The sequence below is a fragment of the Neoarius graeffei genome, chromosome 10 (assembly GCF_027579695.1).
Source record: "Neoarius graeffei isolate fNeoGra1 chromosome 10, fNeoGra1.pri, whole genome shotgun sequence".
Classification (NCBI taxonomy): Eukaryota; Metazoa; Chordata; class Actinopteri; order Siluriformes; family Ariidae; genus Neoarius; species Neoarius graeffei.
In genome coordinates, this window is record NC_083578.1 from 87,483,423 (window position 1) to 87,505,428 (window position 22,006).

Below are 22,006 nucleotides of genomic sequence, written 5' to 3' on the forward strand. Positions count from 1 at the left end.
ATTCATGTCAAATGGTGTACAATAAAATGATAACTGCAACTTTACAAAGGTGCTTTATAGAACGTTGTTCAATTATCTTTTCAAAATTCATACATTTTATCATAAATATTCACCTGGGATACCTGAAAAGGGTAAAATACGTATGTAGAGGCAAATTCAGAGTCATCAAATGTGGTCATTATGGTGCATACACGCCAGCGTCATATGTCATCATTATGGGATATACATGGGGTCGTCATATTTCGTCATTAAGGGGTAAAGAGTTAAGAGGAGCCCCGGGATTTTTTTTAAATTACTAGGAAATGTCTAGAAAAAGAATAACCTAGATGTCTCAGTACTCAACAACTACAGGCCCATATCCAATTTGCCATTCGTTGGTAAAATAATTGAAAAAATTGCTTTTAATCAATTAACTGCCTTCCTGACATTAAACGGATGTTTTGATAAGTTTCAGTCAGGTTTTCGTGCCAATCATGGCACTGAAACAGCTCTTACTAAAGTCATGAATGACCTACATCTTAATTCTGATGCTGGTAAAACATCAGTCTTGGTGCTTTTAGACTTAAGTGCTGCATTTGACATGGTAGATCATTCCATACTGTTACATCGACTGGAGCATTGGGTTGGATTTACTGGTATAGTAATCAACTGGTTAAAATTTTACCTACAACAAAGATTTTTTTATGTGGCCACTGGAGGCCACAGTTCATCACCCGTGTCCTTGAACTGTGGGGTTCCCCAGGGCTCAATCCTGGGACCATTACTATTCAACCTTTATATGCTCCCACTTGGACAAATTATTAAGAATAACTCAATAAACTTCCATAGCTATGCAGATGACACTCAGCTTTACTTAGCCATGTCACCTAATGACTACGCCCCTCTTAAGTCTCTTCATAGATGCATTGACCAAATTAACAAATGGATGTCTCACAATTTTCTTCAGCTGAACGCAGATAAAACTGAAGCAATTATATTTGGCAAAAAGGAGGAAAGGCTTAGGATTGCCACTGTTCTTGAAACTAAGCGGCTTAAAGCAAAGGATACTGTCAAAAACCTTGGTGTCCTTACTGACAGCGAACTTAACTTCAACAGTCATATGAAAGTGGTAAAAAAGTCTGCATTCTATCACCTAAAAAACATTTCTAAACTCAGGTCTCATGTCAAAACATGATCTAGAAAAACTTATTCATGCTTTCATCTCCAGTAGGGTTGATTACTGCAATAGCCTTTTCACAGGTCTTCCAAAAAAGACCATCAAAGAGCTTCAACTAATCCAAAATGCAGCAGCAAGGGTTCTTACAAGAACAAAAAGGGTAGTCCATATCAGTGCAGGTCTCTGCACTGGCTCCCAGTGAGCTATAGAATTGACTTTAAGGCATTACTTCTATTTAAAACATTACATGGGATGGGACCCAGCTACCTACTGGATATGTTTCAATTATATGCACCAACTAGGTCTCTAAGATCACAGGAGAAAAACTTGCTAGTAATACCAGCTGTCAAAACGAAGTGTGGTGAAGCAGCCTTTAGTTGCTATGCTGCTAAGCTTTGGAACCAACTTCCAGATGAGATCAAAAATGCTCCTACTGTTGTTAGTTTTAAATCCAGGCTCAAGACAAAGCTGTTTTCAGATGCTTTCACTTGATTAATTTTTACCTAAAGTGTAATTAATTTCCTTTAATATAATTTCTTTTAATTTTGATTTTAATTTCTTTTTAATCTTGGATTTTAATGATCTACTTTTACTTTAATTCTTTGTTACTGTTCTTATGCTTTTATTTTTTGTGAAGCACATTGAATTGCCTGTGTGTATGAAATGCGCTATACAAATAAACTTGCCTTGCCTAGAAGTAATTTTTAGAGAGGTCTCTAGTTTTAAAACTGTAGATTTTTGGAGAAGGGGGAAAAAAAATGAAGTGAAACAACTTTTTAGAGAAAAGGAAAAAAAAAAGTATGTTGGCTTCAGTTTTTAGCTAAACTATTATTTGCAAAAGGAAACAGCTTGAATAAAAATGCAAATGCTTCTAGTAATAAAAGCTACTGTATGAAAATTAGCAGTAGGAAAAAGCGATTATGGTAATTTGCTCTTCATAAACACAGCAGGAGCCATCTGTTTGAGACTCGGAGCAGATGGAAGCAACTGAATTTACAGTAGATGCACCATTACCTTACGGTGAACTTTGACCTGCTCCTCGCTGTACTTGCTGATGTCACGGATGAGGTCGTTCATCTTCCTCATCAGCTCCAGGTGGCAGAGGGCGACTTTGTCTGACGACATCCGGAACAAGTCCCACATGGGGGCAAACGTGCTGTGAGGGGGAAGAAAGCACAGATATTCACACCACCTCCGATGCCATTCTGAAATATTTTGAGCATAGTTACGTTGTCGAAGACGCATTTCAGCATGACGTATTGTTATAAGACTGTCAGACAGTGACGCTTAGGGCTTGTGCAAAAATATTGTATCAATCATTATTTCATTTGATTCGATATTGAGCTGTAAAATTTATGGATCGATCCTTTAAGCTAATACAGTGTTTTCCCCAGAAAAAAAAAAAGCAAGCCTTAAATTCTGGCATGATAATACACAGAATTGAGCACCATCAGCACGAAGTGAAACTAGAGGGGTGCGGGGGCGTGGTCCTCCCGGAAAATGTTTTGAAAATCGATGCTCTCAGGTGCATTTTCAGGGTCTCAGAGGTTTTAGATCCATGATTATAGGATCGATTTTACCAGTGTTTCAATGATTTCTGACCTAAATAGTATTAATATATACACATTTGAAATTTCACCTTAAAGTTCAACATGCAAGTTAAACTGTTTTGTTATAGATTACTGAGGTCTATGATCGATTGAAGATCTACGGGGATCCCTTAATTATCTATCAAGTCGTGTTGTAACCAAAACGCGCATGAAAATATGAACAGTGGTTTGCGCCATCTTATGCAATCCAGTGAAGAGAATCGATCATCATGACCTCCTGTTGATCACAAAGGGATCTGAACCTAAGACCTGCCACCTTAAAATAAGTTGCTGTATTACTATAACTGTAATGATTTAGAATGTTTCTGATGCATTTACCGTAATATATGTATAACTAAGATACACTGAAAAGAAAAGTAAGGCAGCTGCATATTATAAAGTTTAAATGTTGGCACTTTATTAAATGGACTAGATTAAGATTAAAACATATTTAAAGGAAAAGAAAACTTAATTCATACATTTAAGTTTGCAGAAAGATTATGTACTTAAACACATTCATGAAGAGAATTTGTTAATAAGTGTCAAATGTAGCATAATTTTGAATAATAATGATAAGCGTATTTGGCAGTGTGATGTCACTGTGAGCCTTTAACAAAAGAATAATCCGGAGCCGCCTTTTGTTAAATGGATCCCAGTGACATCACACTGCCAAAAATGCTTATGATTATTATTTGAAATTATGCTATATTTGACACATTTGGACAACTTCACTTCGTGAGAGTGTTTATAAAGTACATAATCTTTCTGCAAACCCGAACTAATGAATTAAGTTTTCGACTCCTTTAAAGCAGATTAATTCTCCTCGGCTTTTGCTTGGCCCAGTGTTGGGCGACCGTCTCATCGTCCATCTCGCTGCCATCCATGCTGATGTGGATCAAATTGTCCAGCGAGTGCTTTTTGAGCCAGTTGTCGTGACAGTTGTTTGGTTTTGTGCGCCATCACTCACGTGGGTTTGTTAACGTTTAGTCAACCAATCTTTGATCGAAGCCCTAATGATAATAGACTAGGTCCAACTTTTCTGATTAAAATCAGCCGGCTTTGTCCGTCCGGTGGGGGACAACATCGGCAGCCAATGAGATCGCTTATAATGAATCGGAAAATTCCGGGATGTCTGACGTTTTCTTTCGATATTTTTATTGGACGGTTTGAACACGTGATCTTGACATAGCCAACAGATTAGTTTGTTTACATCATACCATGCGGACATATTACTTTGACAGAATCAACACAACCATTGGGGGGAAAAGAGCGCTTGTTTAACACAAATATCAATCAGTATGTAAATGGATCTGTTATTTGCTCTCCTATGTATCTAGTTACTTGTGGGTAGGAAATTTAACGTATCCGTATAAATCTAAGCGTATCGGATTTTAATTAAAGCGACCAAGCGTATCGGCAGGCAGAGCAAGCGTAACGGGCCTGATACGCTAAAATGCTTTGGGGAAAACCATGTAATATGCATTTTTTTGGTTCAAAGGTTTTCCATTAATAGCCAGAGAAATAAATAGATGGATTCTAGTACACTGAAACCTACACTATAAGGAACTCTTTTACTACGAACTTTCACATGTAACGAACTAAGTTTGTGTCCCTCGCTTTTAATGACAAGGAGTCCCCCCCCACAAAAAACCCCCGATCCATACATTCCTCTTCCCATCACAGACAAAAAAAAAAAAAAAAGTCATGAAGTCCGTAGTCAAATTAATGATACGCGCCAACGCCATAAAACAAAAAGGCTTAATGAACCTCGCTTCATCACCAACAATTATCAAGAACGGTGATCACTGACTTAAAAATAACTAAATAAATCCCTTCAAAGGACTTTATTTTACAAGCTAAAAGCAGTTTTACTTGGAGTCTTTACTCCGTAAGCACCGTTGTCATGGATACTCGTGAACGCAAGATACTCTCCATCAAAGACGAACTTCACATCCTGGAACGTCTAAAGCCTGGTGAGAAAGCAACAAATTTGTCTAAAGAATACGGTGTAATGAAAAATTACATTCTGACTTTTAAAGCAGAAGAAAAAGAGCTCAGAGACTTCAGTCATTACTGCGATCAACATGAAGCACTGAAAAGAAAAGATGCAGCAAGCAAACAATAGCGAGTGCGATTTATTTCCTTTGTAAATATGCAGGTGAATTAAACACACTTGGTCTTGTTTTATGTACAGAGACGCTACGTTCACACTGCAAGGCTTAATGCTCAATTCCGATTTTTTTGTGAAATCCGATTTTTTTGTGAGGTCGTTCACATTAACAAATATATGCGACTTGTATGTGATCCTCAGTATGAACGAAAAGCGACCTAAAAGTGTTCCGCGTGCGCATTGCAGGATACGACGACGTCACACGCAGTGAGCATGGCCCGTGTTTACGGAAGTAAAACCGCCCGGTTGCGGTATGACCCATCCAATCTAGCTTGAATAGCTGCATCCCCCCAAATGGAAATCAGCTCCCTAACCTCTGCGTCCTTCCATTGAGAAGATTCAGAACCTTCACAGCCCGAAGCGTCCCTCGCATTGATGTCATGCGCAGAGGCGCAGATACGTTTTTTGAACCGGGGGGGACAAAGCTGCCAGCAAATCAACCCCGATATGCCTGTCAAACTTGTGGGTTACCATAGCAACCAAGCTCGAGCTCGCAACCTGTGCAGTCTGCGCAGCTCAACCAACCGAATATCAGTCTTTGTTTTGTTTTATGTGAGTTGTTGCAACTATGTATACACTGCCGTGCACCTCAATAAACCGAATGGTAATTAGTCTTTTGATTTTTCCGTGAGGTTTGCCTTATGCAAAGAAAGACAGCATAGACGTTTTTTCCTCCCTATAAGTGGGGGGGACCAAACGAGGTGAATTTAAATCTGGGTGGGACGAATCCCACCCGTCCCCCCCTCTATCTGCGCCCGTGATTATGCGCCATGTTGTTGTAACTTTTTTTGAGAGACCCGCCGTGTACTTCAGCGCAGAATAGTGACGTTTGTGGCTTGTTGATGACGTGTAAGTCGGATGAATGCGACCTGGCGGTTCAGACTGAAGTCGCATATGAAAAGAGCGGATAGGAATCGGAATTAGGACCACATATCCAAACGGCCTGGGTCGGATTTGAAAAAATCGGATCTGTGTCGTTCATATTGTCAATAAAAGATCGGATACAGGTCACATATGGGCGAAAAGATCGGATTTGAGTCACTTCAGCCTGCAGTGTGAACGTAGCCTAAGAGTCTGTTTGGTGTGACAACTGGCTCAATTTCAGTCTTCCAAACTTTTCGGTACAACAAACTATTCGGACGCCTCAAGGAGCTCGTTATCGTGGGGTTGCGGTGTATTAATGAGCAATTATTGGATGAGGTTGAACAAAATATCATGACTTGTTAGTGGCAAGCAAGTAATTATTTGCTGATCCTGAAGGCAGAGGCAAATAATTCCTTCCAAGACACTAACAATCACGATATTTTGTGAAAACAGAGTTCAATAATTGTTTTAGCATTCATACGGATTATAAAAGTTTGCACGACGAGTCAAACGATAAAAAAAAATCAGATGCAAAATCACTTTTGAGAAAATTCTCAAAACCACTGCAAGCTTCTCTTTTGAAGTAATAAGCTCATCTTTCAAAAAATTCTCTCTTTTTTTAGAAATTGTCAAAAAAGACAATAGTAACTTTAGTCGCTCTTCTTTGTCTTTTCACCGTTTTTTTTTACTTTCAGTTAAAGAAACGGTCACTTTAGGGACGTGAGCCATGTTGACAAAAGTGTGAAGTAACTGCACATGTGCAGACCATTATTTGTAGGCAGTTATTTGCAGTTCGCTTAGCCAAATCAAAATGGCGTAAAAAGTAATTTGAATGATAAAAGGCAATTATTAGCCCCTCCCCTTTAGATGTCGCTCTCTTGGTTAACTTTTACTCGGTAGTATTTCATACCGCATTCCTACTGAATTGATATCAAATCCAAATCGAGTCGCATCTGCTTGAATCAAATTGTTAGCCTGTAAATTGGAATCGAATTGAATCAGGGTATCTATGCCAAGACCCAGCCTTAGTGGTGCTGGTTCACGACTGGAATCGAGCGTAACTGAAACACGTATCTTGATTTGACTTTGGAAAAAACTCTGCCTCACACGCAAAACAAATTCCATGCAACTCTCTGAACAGTGTGTAAATACTGAATTGTACAAATGAGGCATCAAGTCCTCACTAAACACACACACACACACATTCTGCTGATGAAATGACAGATTTTTAGCTGGAGAATTTTACTCTAAGAAATAGTAACTAGACGTATATGAGCGAGATACTGATGTGTGAAATGATATGTATATATATGATATGATTTAGGGATGACCTGGAAAGGATTATAAAAACAGCCATTTTTGGTCTAATGCCAGGCTTGTGGTACTCGAGTCCGACTTGCGCCCTAATTTTAAGGACTCGTGACTCGACTTGGACTTGAGCACTGATAACTCGGACTTTTGCATTAACTGCATTCGGACTCATAAATTGGAGACGAGGACTCGGATTTTTTCTTTATTTTTTTGTAACATGCCATAATAATTTGGCATAAGATATTTATATCTACATTAAGGTTTTATACTAATTTCGTGCAAGAGTGTCACAACTGTACGCCTTGGCGCGTGTGCATCAGATAGACTCTTGGGAAACTTGCGCACGCGCCATAAACGATTCACGCCTGCACAGGATTAAGGCGCAATCAGCGCACCGATATAAAAACTGAACACACACTTACTTTGCGAAGTATTGAGTTGCTGACATTACCGAGCCTTATTTCCTTGTTTGGGTTCCTGATTTCCTGTTTCTTGTCTTTGATTCTGCAGAGTCTACGATGGCCTGTTTGTGCCTCGCTCGACCTATCGCCTGTTTCACAATTTTGCCTGCCGTTCTGGATTGTTTACCGTCTTCACTTGTATTAATAAACACACCTTCTGCACTTACATCCGTCTCCCAACCATCTCTGACAGAATACTGCACACTCCCTGATAAAGAGAAGCACATTCACCTGTTCATAGGTCATGTTCAGGAACAAACTAATGTTAACGACACCGAAACAAACAGCCACCGTCACATGGTGCGGTTGGAGTCTTGGACTCTGACTCAAAATTTTCTTTAATGACTTGAACACTGACGACTCGAGACGGGACTCGGACTTAAGGTTTAGTGACTTGACTACAACACTGTCTAAAGCCCCTTTGGTGAGAGTCATGCCACTGGCGTTCTAATGTCCTGCCCCTCCCTCCATTTCTCCACAGCCATCACATCACTGGCCTGCATAGACTAGAAACATGGCGCTCTTCTGATACTTGATCACTAGATGGCCATGAATTCTGAAGCTTGTAAGTATTAAAACATCTATTTTTAAAACACATACACTAAGGATTAAAAGGTGTCAGGGGCACTAGGGGTGGAACGATACCTAAAATTTAAATTTGACAGAACACGATATTTTCGTACCTGGATACCAAACATTTTTGATACAGAAAACTAAGAACTGGTTGAATATGTTGTGGCAGCAGGGGCGTGGTCAAGCATCGGTCTGTGACCGGAGGGCAGAGTCAGGGAAGGTAAGTGGCAGAATCACTGCACCTGATGTCTATTAACATGTGTTTGTGTATCTTCCCCAGTGACCGCACCCTATTTAAAGAGAGACCGAGAGAGAGAGAAACAGAGGAGGTAGCTCTCTCCCCAGCCAGACGACCTGTGTGTGTGTGTGCGCCTGTGTGTGAATGGGAGACAATTAGATAAGTTGAAAAGCTGAATAAATATTTTTTGTGAACTCAGTTCTGGCCTGCCGTCCTTCTATGCTCCTCCCACTCATACGAACTGTCAGTGGTGCCGAAACCCAGGGGCGGAGCACAGAAAAGAACAGCCCCATGGAGTCCTCCCCCTTCGCGGACCTGGTCCACGCCCTCACCACGGCCCAGCAGAGCCAGCACCAGGCGTGAGTCACCCTCCGGAAGGAGCAAGAACAACAGTTCGAGGCCCTGGTGTTGGCACAGCAGGAAGATCGACAGGCATTCCAGCACCTCCTCACGTTGGCGGGGTCCACCACCTCCATGGGCCCTTCCCCCCCTCACCCTAACTAAGATGGGCCCGCATAATGATCCCGAGGCCTTCCTCACGCTCTTCAAGCAGGCAGCAGAGGCCTCGGGCTGGCCGGTGGAGCGGCGCGCCTCCTCCCCCTGCTAACGGGCGAGGCGCAGCTGGCCGCGCTACAGCTCCCTGCCGACCGCTGGCTGGTCTACGCAGACCTCCGCCGGGCCGTCCTCCAGCATGTGGGGTGCACCCCCGAACAGCAGCGACAGCGCTTCCGCGCTCTGCGCCTGGAGGAAGTCGGCCAGCCGTTCGCGTTTCGCCAGCAACTCCGGGACGCCTGCTGGAGGTGGTTGAGGGCTGACAACCGCGATGCCGAGGGAATCATCGATCAGGTGGTACTGGAGCAGTTCGTCGCCCGTCTACGTGAAGGGACGGCGGAATGGGTCCAGTGCCACTGCCCGGCGTCGCTGGATCAGGCCATCAACCTGGCGGAGGACCATTTGGCGGCTGTTCCGACGGCAGGACAGCAGACATCCTCTTCACTCCTCCCCCCCGTGTCCCATTCTCGCCCCGTTCCCCCACCGCGGAGACGGGGGCCCGCCGCACCCGTGGTGCCCTCCCATTTCTGTGTCTGTCTCTTCTCCCCCTCGGGTGAGTGAGCCCCAGAGTGCCAATGCAGAGAGGAAGCCCCGGCCAGTTTCCTGGCGCTGCGGGGAGCCGGGCCACCTCCAACAGCAGTGCTCGGCAATGGAGGTGGGCGCGGTGGTTTGGATCCCCGACATGCCAGGAGCCGCCCTCGATCAGGCCGGAGCGTATCGCATACTGGTGAGTGTCCAAGGGGATACATATCAAGCGTTGGTGGACTCTGGCTATAATCAGACCTCAATTCATCAAAACCTGGTGCAAGACGAGGCACTGGGGGGAGCACAGTTGGTGAAGGTGTTGTGTGTGCAAGGGGATGTTCACAACTACCCTTTAGTGTCAGTCCACATTCTTTTTCGAGGGGAAAAATTTAGAGTAAAGGCGGTGGTTAATCCTTGCCTTACCCACTCGATAATTTTGGGGACTGATTGGCCGGGATTTGGGGAGTTAATGAGTCATTTAGTGAAGAGTGGGTCCTGCCATAGTTCAGCAGGGGGAGGTCCCATTGTCGCATTGGCGGGAGCAGCTGTCACAGAGTCGTCTACGTCATTTCCACGTCAGAGTAAGGAGCAGCAGGCCCCTCCTTCTACTGGGGAATCCCTCGCGGATTTTCCATTAGAGCAGTCGCAAGACGAGACTCTGTGGCATGCGTTTGACCAAGTGAGAGTAATCGATGGTTAAACGCTCCAGCCAAACGCCACCCCGTCCTTCCCCTATTTCTCTATTATGAAGGATAGATTATACCAAGTGACGCAAGAGACTCAGACTAAAGAGCAAGTCACGCAGCTTTTGATGCCAAAGAGCTGCCGGGAATTGGTATTCCAGGCGGCTCACTTTAATCCCATGGCTGGACACTTGGGGCAGGATAAGACACTAGCCCAAATAATGGCCCGGTTCTATTGGCCAGGGATTCGCGACGATGTCCGTAGGTGGTGTACGGTGTGCCGAATGCCAGTTAGTAAATCCAGCGGCCATTCCAAAAGTGCCTTTGCACCCTCTCCCATTAATCGAGACCCCATTTGAAAGAATTGGGATGGATCTCGTCGGGCCATTAGATCGGTCAACACGAGGGTATCACTTTATTTTAATTCTGGTGGACTATGCAACGCGATACCCAGAAGCAGTGCCTCTTCGCAATATCTTGGCACGCAGTATTGCAGAAGCGCTCTTCCGCGTCATCTCCCGAGTTGGAATCCCCAAAGAGATTCTGACTGATCAAGGCACTTCGTTTATGTCACGCACACTGAACGAACTGTATGGGTTATTAGGAATTAAGCTGATCCGCACCAGCATTTATCACCCACAAACGGACAGTTTAGTCAAACGGTTCAATCGCACCCTCAAAAATATAATTAAAAATTTCGTAAGCGAGGAAGCACGTAATTGGGATAAATGGCTCGAACCCTTGTTATTTGCAGTGCGAGAGGTCCCACAAGCCTCCACGGGGTTCTCCCTGTTCGAACTGTTATATGGGCATAAGCCGCACGGCATTCTAGATGTGCTGCGAGAAAATTGGGAGGAGGGACCTTCAAAGTAAAAATGAAATTCAATACGTTATTGACCTGCGCGCAAAACTCCACACACTCACATGCCTAACCCAGGAGAATTTGCAGCAGGCCCAAGAACGGCAAACCCACCTGTACGACAGGGGTACGTGCCATAGGGAGTTCGCACCGGGAGATAAAGTACTAGTACTGTTGCCCACATCAAGCTCCAAATTGATCGCCAAGTGGCAAGGACCCTTTGAGATCACACGATGAGTCGGGGATGTCGACTACGAGGTGAGGCGAATGGACAGGGGTGGGGCGCTACAGATTTACCACCTCAATCTGCTCAAACCCTGGAACGAGGAGGTCCCCGTGGCGTTGGTGACGGTGGTTCCGGAGAAGGCGGAGCTGGGGCCGGAGGTTCAAAAGGGAACATGGGCATCGCGTACCTCTCCGGTCCCCTGTGGAGACCACCTCTCCCCGACCCAACTCGCGGAGGTTGCCCAGTTGCAGACCGAATTTTCGGACGTGTTCTCGCCCCTGCCCGGCCGCACCGACCTCACAGAGCACCACATTGAGACGCCCCTGGGGGTGGTAGTGCGCAGCCGCCCTTACAGGCTACCTGAACACAAGAAAAAAGTGGTTCGGGAAGAACTCGAGGCCATGCTCGAAATGGGCATCGTCGAGGAGTCCCACAGTGACTGGAGCAGCCCGGTGGTCTTGGTACCCAAGGCCGACGGGTCGGTCCGGTTCTGTGTAGACTATAGAAAAGTCAATGCAGTGTCTAAATTCGATGCGTACCCAATGCCTCGTATTGATGAGTTGCTCAATCGACTAGGCACGGCTCGCTTTTACTCGACACTGGATTTGACCAAGGGTTATTGGCAGATCCCCTTGACTCCATCATCACGAGAAAAAAACAGCCTTTTCCACACCGTTTGGCTTACACCAGTTTGTCACACTTCCTTTTGGGCTGTTTGGGGCATCCACTACGTTCCAGTGGCTAATGGATAGGGTCCTCCACCCCCACGCCACCTATGCGGCCGCATACCTCGATGACATCATTACCTATAGTAATGACTGGCTGTGGCACCTGTAACATCTGAGGGCTGTCCTGAGGTCGCTGAGGCAAGCGGGTCTCACAGCCAACCCGAAGAAGTGTGCGATTGGGCGGGTGGAAGTATGGTATCTGGGCTTCCACTCGGGCAACGGGCAGGTGCGTCCCCAAATTAACAAGACCGCAGCAATTGCGGCCTGCCCGAGGCCCAAGACCAAAAGGGGGGTGAGACAGTTCCTGGGGCTGGCTGGCTACTATCATAGGTTTATACCTAATTATTCGGACGTCACCAGTCTGCTGACTGATCTCACTAAAAAGGGGGCACCAGATCCGGTCCAGTGGACGGAGCAATGCCAGCGGGCTTTCTCTGAGGTGAAGGCTGCACTGTGTGGGGGGCCACGGTTACACTCCCCTGACTTTTCTCTCCCCTTTATATTACAGACAGATGCGTCGGACAGAGGGCTGGGGGCCGTTTTGTCGGTGAAGGGGGAGGACCGTCCAGTGCTGTATATCAGCTGGAAACTGTCGGTGCATGAGGGGCACTACAGCACCATAGAGAAGGAGTGTCTAGCCATCAAGTGGGCGGTCCTCACCCTCCGCTACTACCTGCTGAGACGCCCTTTCACCCTCTGTTCGGACCACGCGCCCCTCCAGTGGCTCCACCACATGAAGGATGCCAACGCGCGGATCACCCGTTGGTATCTGGCACTCCAGCCCTTTAACTTCAAGGTGATCCACAGGCCGGGGGCGCAGATGGTCATGGTGGACTTCCTCTCCCATCGGGGGGGGGGGGGGGGGGGGGGGGGGGGGGGAGTCGGCTACAGGCCGGACAGCCGCCCGACCTGAGTTGGGCGGTGGGGGTATGTGGCAGCGGGGGCGTGGTCAAGCATCGGTCTGTGACCGGAGGGCGGAGTCAGGGAAGGTAAGTGGCAGAATCACTGCACCTGATGTCTATTAACGTGTGTTTGTGCATCTTCCCCAGTGACCGCGCCCTATTTAAAGAGCGAGCGAGAGCAGAGGAGGGAGCTCTCTCCCCAGCCAGACGACCTGTGTGTGTGCCTGTGTGTGACTGGGAGACAATTAGATAAGCTGAAAAGCTGAATAAATATTTTTTTGTGAACTCAGTTCTGGCCTGCCGTCCTTCTGTGCTCCTCCCACTCATACGAACTGTCACATATGTACTGTACTTTCGCTTGATTAAAACATTCAACATTGTTATTTATTACTTTACAGTTATTATACTTCAGTGTTTTCATGATCCAGCAATTCTAATTTTGTGTTTAAGTGGGAGGGGGGGTAAAAAAAAAAAAAAAAACAACCCTGCATTTGCAGCTCTCAAGGGGGCGTCTCAAGTTACTCGGCTCTCTGCATCCCAACCCGATGTGTGCACGTGTGTGCGTGCGCTTTTGCATGTGATGACAGAGGTGACAAAAAGCAGAGGATGCAGACAGGAAGACCAAACCACAACTGTGACCCTTCAGCCAGTTGCACTTCACTTCACTTCCTGTGGAACCGAATTTCCTCCTCTACAGCAACACACTTCATCTGAGACTGTGCACAGTGTATTGCCCTCCCACCCCAGGACTACCATAAATTAGAGCCAGTCATACCACCAAACACACGTTACCAGTCTACTCAATCTCATTGGTGTTCCAGTTTCCTTTCTAGAAAAGCTGATTTATTGTCCAGAGCTCCAGATGGGCCACAGTTGCCATTTGTATCTCTACAACGTGTGACCTGAAATGGGGAATAACATGGCAGTATAAAACAAACATGACTTACCCAAGTGGGCTTCCATTGCTGGCCATCTTAGCCAATTTGCTCATGGATTTGGAGTAGGTCTCTTCAATGGCAGCCCTAATCAATAAACACACACTCATTAACAACATATACAAGGGCAGTAAATGGGTCAGTACAGTAAATGGATCCGATATCCTGCTCCAACTCCTTAAAAAAAAAAAATGCTCAAAACATCTAATATGAAGTGACGTAATCCTAGCGTACACTGTTGCGGTCATGTTGCACATGTGACCAAACACCCACGACTGCAATCTGGATGCATTTCATGATTTCCTCAAGTGGAGGAACTACAGCGTCTTCCTACATTACAAACGATAAAACATCAGCATAAGGAGTTCATCGCTGGCAGCAAACACAGGCTAAGCGAGCGAAAAACAACAGCCCTTACCCAGGATGTTGCTCCTGACAAATCACACAAAATCCGTGACATTCAGGGATTCAACGGAAACAAAAATCATACTTTATGCACAGCTGAACAGAAGCTGTTTTCTAAAATAAAGCAATAAGAAAGCGACCTGTTCTTCTCCACCGCAACCCTAATCCACCCAAGTGCACTAATGTAGCTAAAATTAACTAGTTAACATTATAAAGAACGTGCTTAGAAACCTAAATGTATGAGGACACACACACGTCCTTTTCAAGGCCATTATTTAAACCGGTGAAACAATCAGAGTTAAATAAGATGTTCCCTGACTGACTAATGCTCATTTCGTTATCGGGATTGTTACTGACGTACCAAAAAACATTATCTACAATCTGCAAATGACTGAAATGTATTGATTTAAAAAAAAATAAATAAAGGGGTGGGGTTAGCTTTGTGTTTTTTACATGCAAGTACATAAAGAGGTACAAGATAAGTAGTTTTATTGTGATGCAGAGAAAACAAAGACGACACTAAACAGAATACTTTGCCATTGTTGGATTGTTGATGCCAACCTTCAGAAAGCAATATTGCGGTTTCACTCAGCCAGCTTACAGCAGGATTAAATCCCACATGGAAACACCCTGCAGAGCGCACTCTGAATGTCATTCCGTGTGATGTGCTAAATCTGACAGAGCGAAAATACGTCTGCTCATAAAACAGCCCCAGGAAAAATAAACCTGTTTGTCTTTTTAATGCCGTGCAAATGGTGCAGTCCGTTACACCGCAATGACGAACGCCCTCGTCTCCTGCACGGGGTGCGAGTTTAAATATAATAAACCTCGATCCGGAGACGCAACTCGGGCGGAGCGATGTTCTGCTTTGAGCATGAAAAGCTGAACACAAAAGAAAGCAAAATCTAATCTCTTATTGGGGGCGGGATCGAGAAAACAAATCAGATGTATGACCAGGTGAGACTCTGAGCTGCTTTTGTGCAGTACAATGTGCAAGTACAGTGCGATTATTTATTATGCAAATTTAATTTTTAAAATTTTACTTGAGGATTTTGGGGGCGTCGTGGCTCAGGTGGATAAGGCGCCATACCATAAATCCGGGGACCCGGGTTCGATTCCGGCCCAAGGTAATTTCCCGATCCCTCCCCGTCTCTCTCTCCCGCTCATTTCCTGTCTCTACACTGTCCTATCCAATAATAAAGGTGAAAAAAGCCCAAAAAAATCTCTTTAAAAAAAAAAAAAAAAGCTACTTGAGGATTTTAAGGTCTGGGGCCGGCGTGCACAGAGACCACGCCTTGTCCAGCAGGGCCGACGTGCACCGAGACCACTTCATTAGGATTGAGACACAGAAGCCACGCCTTATTTCAATAAGACTGACAGGCACAAGCTGTCATGCCTACTTCAGTAGGATTAACAGGCACAGAGGCCACACCTCCTTCAGAGATAGAGTTTCTAAAATTCACTTGGCTTCATGCCACTCCAGCTGGAACACACCCGAGTGCATTGATAAAGGCTGTCGAAGGCTGATGTACCTGCTCAGGTGTTTTTGAGCAAGAGCAGAATGCAAACGCGCACACACACAGTTTCAGCAGAACCAGATGAATGTTCTGCAGTGTGTGAGCTAAGGTGAGATGTTACCCGAGCCAGGACACACTCTTCCTCCGGCTTAATCCAATACAGAAATGGACTCAAGCCAACTCCAAACTGATACTCAGACTCTGTGTGTGTGTGTGTGTGTGTGTGTGTGTGTGTGTGTTCGTTCCTAGGTGTGGACAGTAAGCTCTTTGTTCAGTGTTACTCCTCACACACACCAGTGTGTTTTAACACTTCAGTGTGTGGTACAAAGCAGTCGTACATACAAAAAGAGAGAAAGCACAAATTATATACATACAATCTATAACCATCCTTGTGTGGACTTGTTTAATTATTTGCATCGTTACTCATTAATATTGTTAGTCGCAGTGGTAATTACATCAGTAGGATTAGTAGCACTAGTCATATTAGCATTATTAGTATTCGTAGTAGTAATATGTGCTGTCAGAAGCATCAATATTTCTAATTAAAGACGTTAAGTATTGATTTTAGAATTTTACTATCAGCAGTAATACTGTGCGTATCAGCAGTGACAGGAGCAGGTGAAAGATTTGTTTTCTTAATCATCAACAGCATTAGTAATTGTACTCATTGAATTCACTGAAAATTATTACTATTACTAACATTATTTGTAGTAGTATTAAGCAGCAGTTGGACTAAATATTTATATTACTCATACCAGTAGTAGTAGTATTGATATTAAAAAGAGGATCAATACAACTAGAGCGGCAGCTATAATTATCAACACCTTTTCACATTTACAAATATAAAACAAACTTCACAAAGGTGAGTTTAAGTTCCAACAGTTATTACTGGTTAATCAATCAACCGGAAGACCCCGCCCCTCGCCCTTTGATCTTGTCGTCTGATGACACAGCTCGTTACCCGAGATGGAATTTTTTTCAGCACGATCAGCAATTTTTCGGAAAACCCGGACGTGATCGTCGCAGGTAAGCATGGTGGAAAGATCACGGACATGTTTTTACTGATCAAATTCACCGCGATATTTCATGATCTCCTCATCAAAGCCTACTTTGTTTCTGACTCTTTCATTCATTCGACAGTCGCCATTTTGTATCTAAACGTGCGTTTGAGAGTCACGTGAGGTGTCGATAATAGTGATCACTTTCACCGGTGTCCACCTTTATAGACACCCTGTGGAATTAAGGGACATTTACAACTGTTATGGATCCATCTTTGGGTAACATTGTTGAAGTAGATGAAGTACTTTCAAAAAAAAAAAAGGGCTGTGATTTATTATAATTTTTTTTTTCTGATTCATAACAGAATGGAATGTTTATAGAGTATTTGGAATCCAAGTGCAAAAATAGAATTAGACCAGAATTAAATTCCTAGCATATAAAAAAAGTTACATGCTTGAAATATTCAGATGATTTTCTATTTCTTTTCTTTCTTTTTCTATTTTCATTTATTTATTTATTTTTTCTGTGTGTTTGTGTAGTTTGGTGTTTGTTTGAAAGTTTTGTCTGCCGGTTGTGGTGTAGCTCCGGACCTAGTTTTGGGAGTCGGTTCCCTCCAGGCCTTGGTTCGCTGTGGGTGATGCCTGCGCTCCCAGCTCTGGACTGCAGTGAGCTCGTTGCTCATTTTACATCGTGGTTGTCCAGCGCTCTGTGCTTTAATGCTTGGCGTGATGTTCTGAGCGATGTTGCTCGGTGGTGTCGCGGTGGCTGTGCAGGCGTTTGGGACACACCAGCGCTCTGCGTGGCGGAGCTTCTGTGCTCGCTTTGTGGATCCATGGCGTGGTGTTCGAGCGATGTTGCTGACGGTGTCACGGTGGCTGTGCTGGAGATGTGGGACTCGTTTTCATGCGCCTTTTGGTGGGACTGTGGCTGCTACACCACGGGAATTACATCCTGACCCCTACTTGGTGGACTTTTTTTTTTTTATTATTTATTTTTTTCCTTGTCTATAATTGTAAAGCGTCCTTGGGTTTCTTGAAAGGCGCTATATAAATTTAACTTATTATTATTATTCCATTCAGAAAATGTTTTTTTTGCAGTTTGTTGTAAATATCGACCACATATTACAATAAATCAGTAAACATTTTAGATTTTTAGATTTAGATTTTTAGATGTAAATTTAAAATCTCAAAAAAAAAAAAAAAAACCTGACCTTTTTTCATGTGGATGTTCATGTGGTTACAATGTCGATTCCCTGTTGACATTTACTGGTAAACTACAAAACTAGAAATTAATACAAACAACGAATGATGAACAAAATGTGATCTACGAAAATACTTAAAGCGGGTAGAAAGTGGAACAAAAAGATTTTCTGACGCAGGTGAAACATTATCAGTTCATTACTTCCTCATTTACGTAAACATCCACATCCATACATTTACATAAAATATATTTTGTACTAAATACAAGTCTATAGAAAATTTTTAAAACAAAAACCATGTTTTGTTAACTTAATACCACATACCGATTTAAAAAAAAATTAAATTTTTTATAAATAATCATCTGGATGTCGATAATTGTGGAACGGTGTCACGTGATCTGATACGCTAAGTAATTGGGAATCAGCTCATTTTTTCCCCAGTGGAAGTTTGAGTAATTATTCCATGCACAATTTACATATTGAAAGTCTTTTCTACTTTTGCAACGGCCAAAAGATTAAGGCGTCGATAACTGTAGCCGCTGCTCTAATAAAAGTATTCATAATAGATATAATAAAATAGTAGTGCTACTACCTAATACTACTTATAATAATAATCAAATTAAAAATACAATCTAGGGTATACAAACCTAGTGTTCATTTGGCCAATGCACTTTTCCTAAAAGAAAAGAAAAACGGTGGGGGGTGGGGCGCACAGATAACCCGGAAATTTAAGGAAAGGCCAATGGCTAACAAGATTTGGTTGCCAAGTGCGAAACTCAAATATTTTTCACTCAGTCAGGCCGGATATCATCTTTCTGATCATTTCACGTCCCCATATTACTGTGCCTTTCATTTTGTTGCAGAGTTTTTCTATAACGACATTTTCTTCATCTAATAGTTCTTTAATATCTTTCAGTTGTTTTATTCCTCGTTATCACAGGGATTACTTTCACTTTAAATTGGTCTCGTCTTTCTCGGAATTCTAAACACAGCTGTTGGCATTTTCCTATCTTTTAGTTTCTTTTTTCCATTCTTATGGATTCAGCAGGACACACCATATCCACAAGACATAATCGTTCTTTTTTTAATAATAATAATAATAATAATAATAATAATAATAATAATAATAATCTACTACTATTGATAATAGCAGCAGCAGCAGTACTGACAGCAATATTATTATTAATAGTGTTAGTATTGAAAGTAATAGTAGTACTAGTAGTATTGACTTAGTATTACATTAGTAGTATTATTAACAGTTACAGTAGTACGAGCAAAACTGACTCAGAACATCCAACTTTCTATTAATAACGAAAAAAAAAAAATCACAAACATTTAACAGTTTCTTCATCACCACCCAGTAGCATCCACACATCTCTCTCCCTCACTGTCTGTCTGTTTTTCTCTTTCCATCTGTCCGTTTCTCTACCACAACACCTCCCGTGTCTTCTCACCATCTCACCTCTCTCTCACAAACTCAGCCAGCTCTTTGGTGGCGATCTGGCCATGCTTCATGTTGTGGTACAGAACGTCAAAGCCTGCATTCTTCTCCCCCTGAGAGAGAGAGAGAGAGAGAGAGATACAAAAACAAACATAAGGCACTGTGTGTGGGATAAACAGGTGCAAAACATGATTCACAAACTGTAAATACACATTAAAATTCTAACACGGTGACCGTCTCCATCAACCACTGCCGCGTTCTTTATACTTAGGCACATGTGGCTCGAACAAACTAAAATTAACTTGTTTGGGTTTTCTGTGCTCAAACTTTTTGTCTATTTTCTACCATCGCAAACATCCTCGGGTGTGGAATCGTGCGATATAAAAACCTGTGGATTTTTTTTTTTAAATAAAGCCCGAGTTTATAAATCTTTATTACATGCTTTTATCATAAACTTGTGAAGCTGTGGATAAATCAGGCACGGCCGAGGTGAAAAATTATCATGATTCTCAAAGGCATTTCTACAATATGAATCATTATATACAGGTTTGCTCTGAAACTACTAGCCCAAAAAAAAAAAAAAATGCATTTTGAAAATCTGTGCTTGATGCTCTTTAATGTCTACAAAATTTATATCATTTATTTACTTAATTAATTTTAAGATAAAATTTGAAACATTTTAAAAATTAAAAAAAAGGAGAAAAGAAGTACAATCTGGGCAGCACGGTGGTGTAGTGGTTAGCACAGTCGCCTCACAGCAAGGTTCCGGGTTTGAACCCAGCGGCCGGCGAGGGCCTTTCTGTGTGGAGTTTGCATGTTCTCTCCGTGTCTGCGTGGGTTTCCTCTGGGTGCTCTGGTTTCCCCCACAGTCCAAAGACATGCAGTTAGGTTGACGTGGGGCGGCCTTGGGCTGAAGTGCCCTTGAGCGAGGTACCGAACCCCTGACTGCTCCCTGGGCGCTCTAGTGTGGCTGCCCACTGCTGTGCGTGTGTGTGCGCGCGTGTGTGTTCACTGCTTCAGATGGGTTAAATGCAGAGGATGAATTTCACTGTGCTTGAAGTGTGCATGTGACAAATAAAAAGGTTTCTTAAAAAAAAAAAAATTATATATAAAATGTCAACACATTACAATTTCAAAGATTCTGAAGGTTTTAACACCAGAGTGGCTGCTTTGAGTCAGAAATCAAGCTTTTTTTTTTTAATAAAAAATTTATCACCTAGCCATAGTGGAAATGTTGAAGCTTAAAAATATTCCCACTCTCTCCGTCTCTGTGTGCGCGCACACATCTCAAGTCGCCAAACATGTTGCCCGTCAAACACCCAAACCGTCATGTACGTGAAAGGAGAGACGGGAGGTGGCGTATCTGCACCCTTTTGGCCCAATGCGGAGTCGCCAATAACCACAGAAAGCAAATAAATAAATAAATAAATAAATAAATTCCATCCGCATCCTGGGGGTTAAAAATAAAAGCCCCTATTTTTTTTTTTTTTTACAGTGAACACGAGAAGGTCAGAGAGACGGACATTCAGGAACCTGAAGAGAAGTTGGGGGGGAGAGGACAAAAATAAAATAAAATAATTTTAGGTGAGGCGTTCAGCAGTAAACCGTCATGTTCTACATGTACACGCGATTTAGTTAGCGCAGTGAAATCGTCAAATTGTCTTTCTATTTATGTATGATTTTAAAAAAGGCGTTTTATTTTTACACAACTTTTTACAATACAGTGAGCAGTTTAAAAAATAAATTAATAAAATGGGAAGAGTTATTATTAGGATTAGCACCGAAACATTTTGTACAATTTCAGTTTTCAACCAAAAGAGGAAAGAAAAATAAAACAAACAAACAAAACAAATAAAATACACACACAAAAAAGCCAAAACAAACAAAAAAAACCCCACACAACCACCACGGGATGAATAGTTTGATCCAAATCATCAGTGGGCCTGGCTCATGTTTCCCAGAATCCTCTGTGCCAAGTAGTGAGTTGGCATTTTCTTGTCGATACTCACGATATTATAAAAGAAAAAAAAAAAACCTTCTGCAACAATGCAGTGACTTTTTAAACTGTAAAATGAAAGTGATAAAGGATATTTTTCCAAAAGTACTTAAAGCAGAGTGAAGCTTCACACTTGAGAGGGTGACAATGCATTGACCCGACTTTTGATGGTTTTTGCGACCATGTGAACAATTTATGTTTACCGCCACAGGGAACCGAAACCAGCGAGTCACTCTTGAGGATGAGGTCGTCTCGGAGTAAACGTATTTGGTTCAGCTCGTCCTGGATCAGAGTCCACCTCAACACACTCAGCGTGTCAGATGTTCAGTGTATTCATATATATTTAAAAAAAAAAAAAAGTGTGCTAACTCAATCGTAAATCCTGTCGACATTTAAATAGTCTAGGAAAGTACCAGAAACATCAGGTATTGAATGAGCAGGAGAGGAGCAGGGCAGTGCACTCTCAGTTTAGTGCGTGTGTGTTGAAACCTTACTCCAAGAAAGAAATCCGAGTCATGCTACTACACAATATAAAACACACAGAGCAGACAGTTACCTGTGCTCCATCTCTCTCTCTCTCTCTCTCTCACACACACACACACACACACGTTTCATAAAGAGGTTTCGTTATGGTACTGAACAGAGACGAGTGGCTGGAGAAACGTCTGATGAGGGGTC

At 43.1% G+C, this 22,006-nt stretch overlaps 1 protein-coding gene across 3 annotated transcripts in view; it reads right to left on the reverse strand.

Moving 5' to 3' along the window:
* Positions 1 to 22,006, reverse strand: part of fcho1 (FCH and mu domain containing endocytic adaptor 1) — a 112,963-nt gene that overhangs the window by 41,685 nt on the left and 49,272 nt on the right. For all 3 annotated transcript variants that reach the window (XM_060932533.1, XM_060932531.1, XM_060932532.1), the window contains exons 3-5: positions 19,354 to 19,445; positions 13,785 to 13,859; positions 2,171 to 2,312 (exon numbers count right to left, since the gene is read on the reverse strand). In XM_060932533.1, the coding sequence (XP_060788516.1) occupies positions 2,171 to 2,312; positions 13,785 to 13,859; positions 19,354 to 19,445 (309 nt within the window). The remainder of the gene's footprint in view (positions 1 to 2,170; positions 2,313 to 13,784; positions 13,860 to 19,353; positions 19,446 to 22,006) is intronic.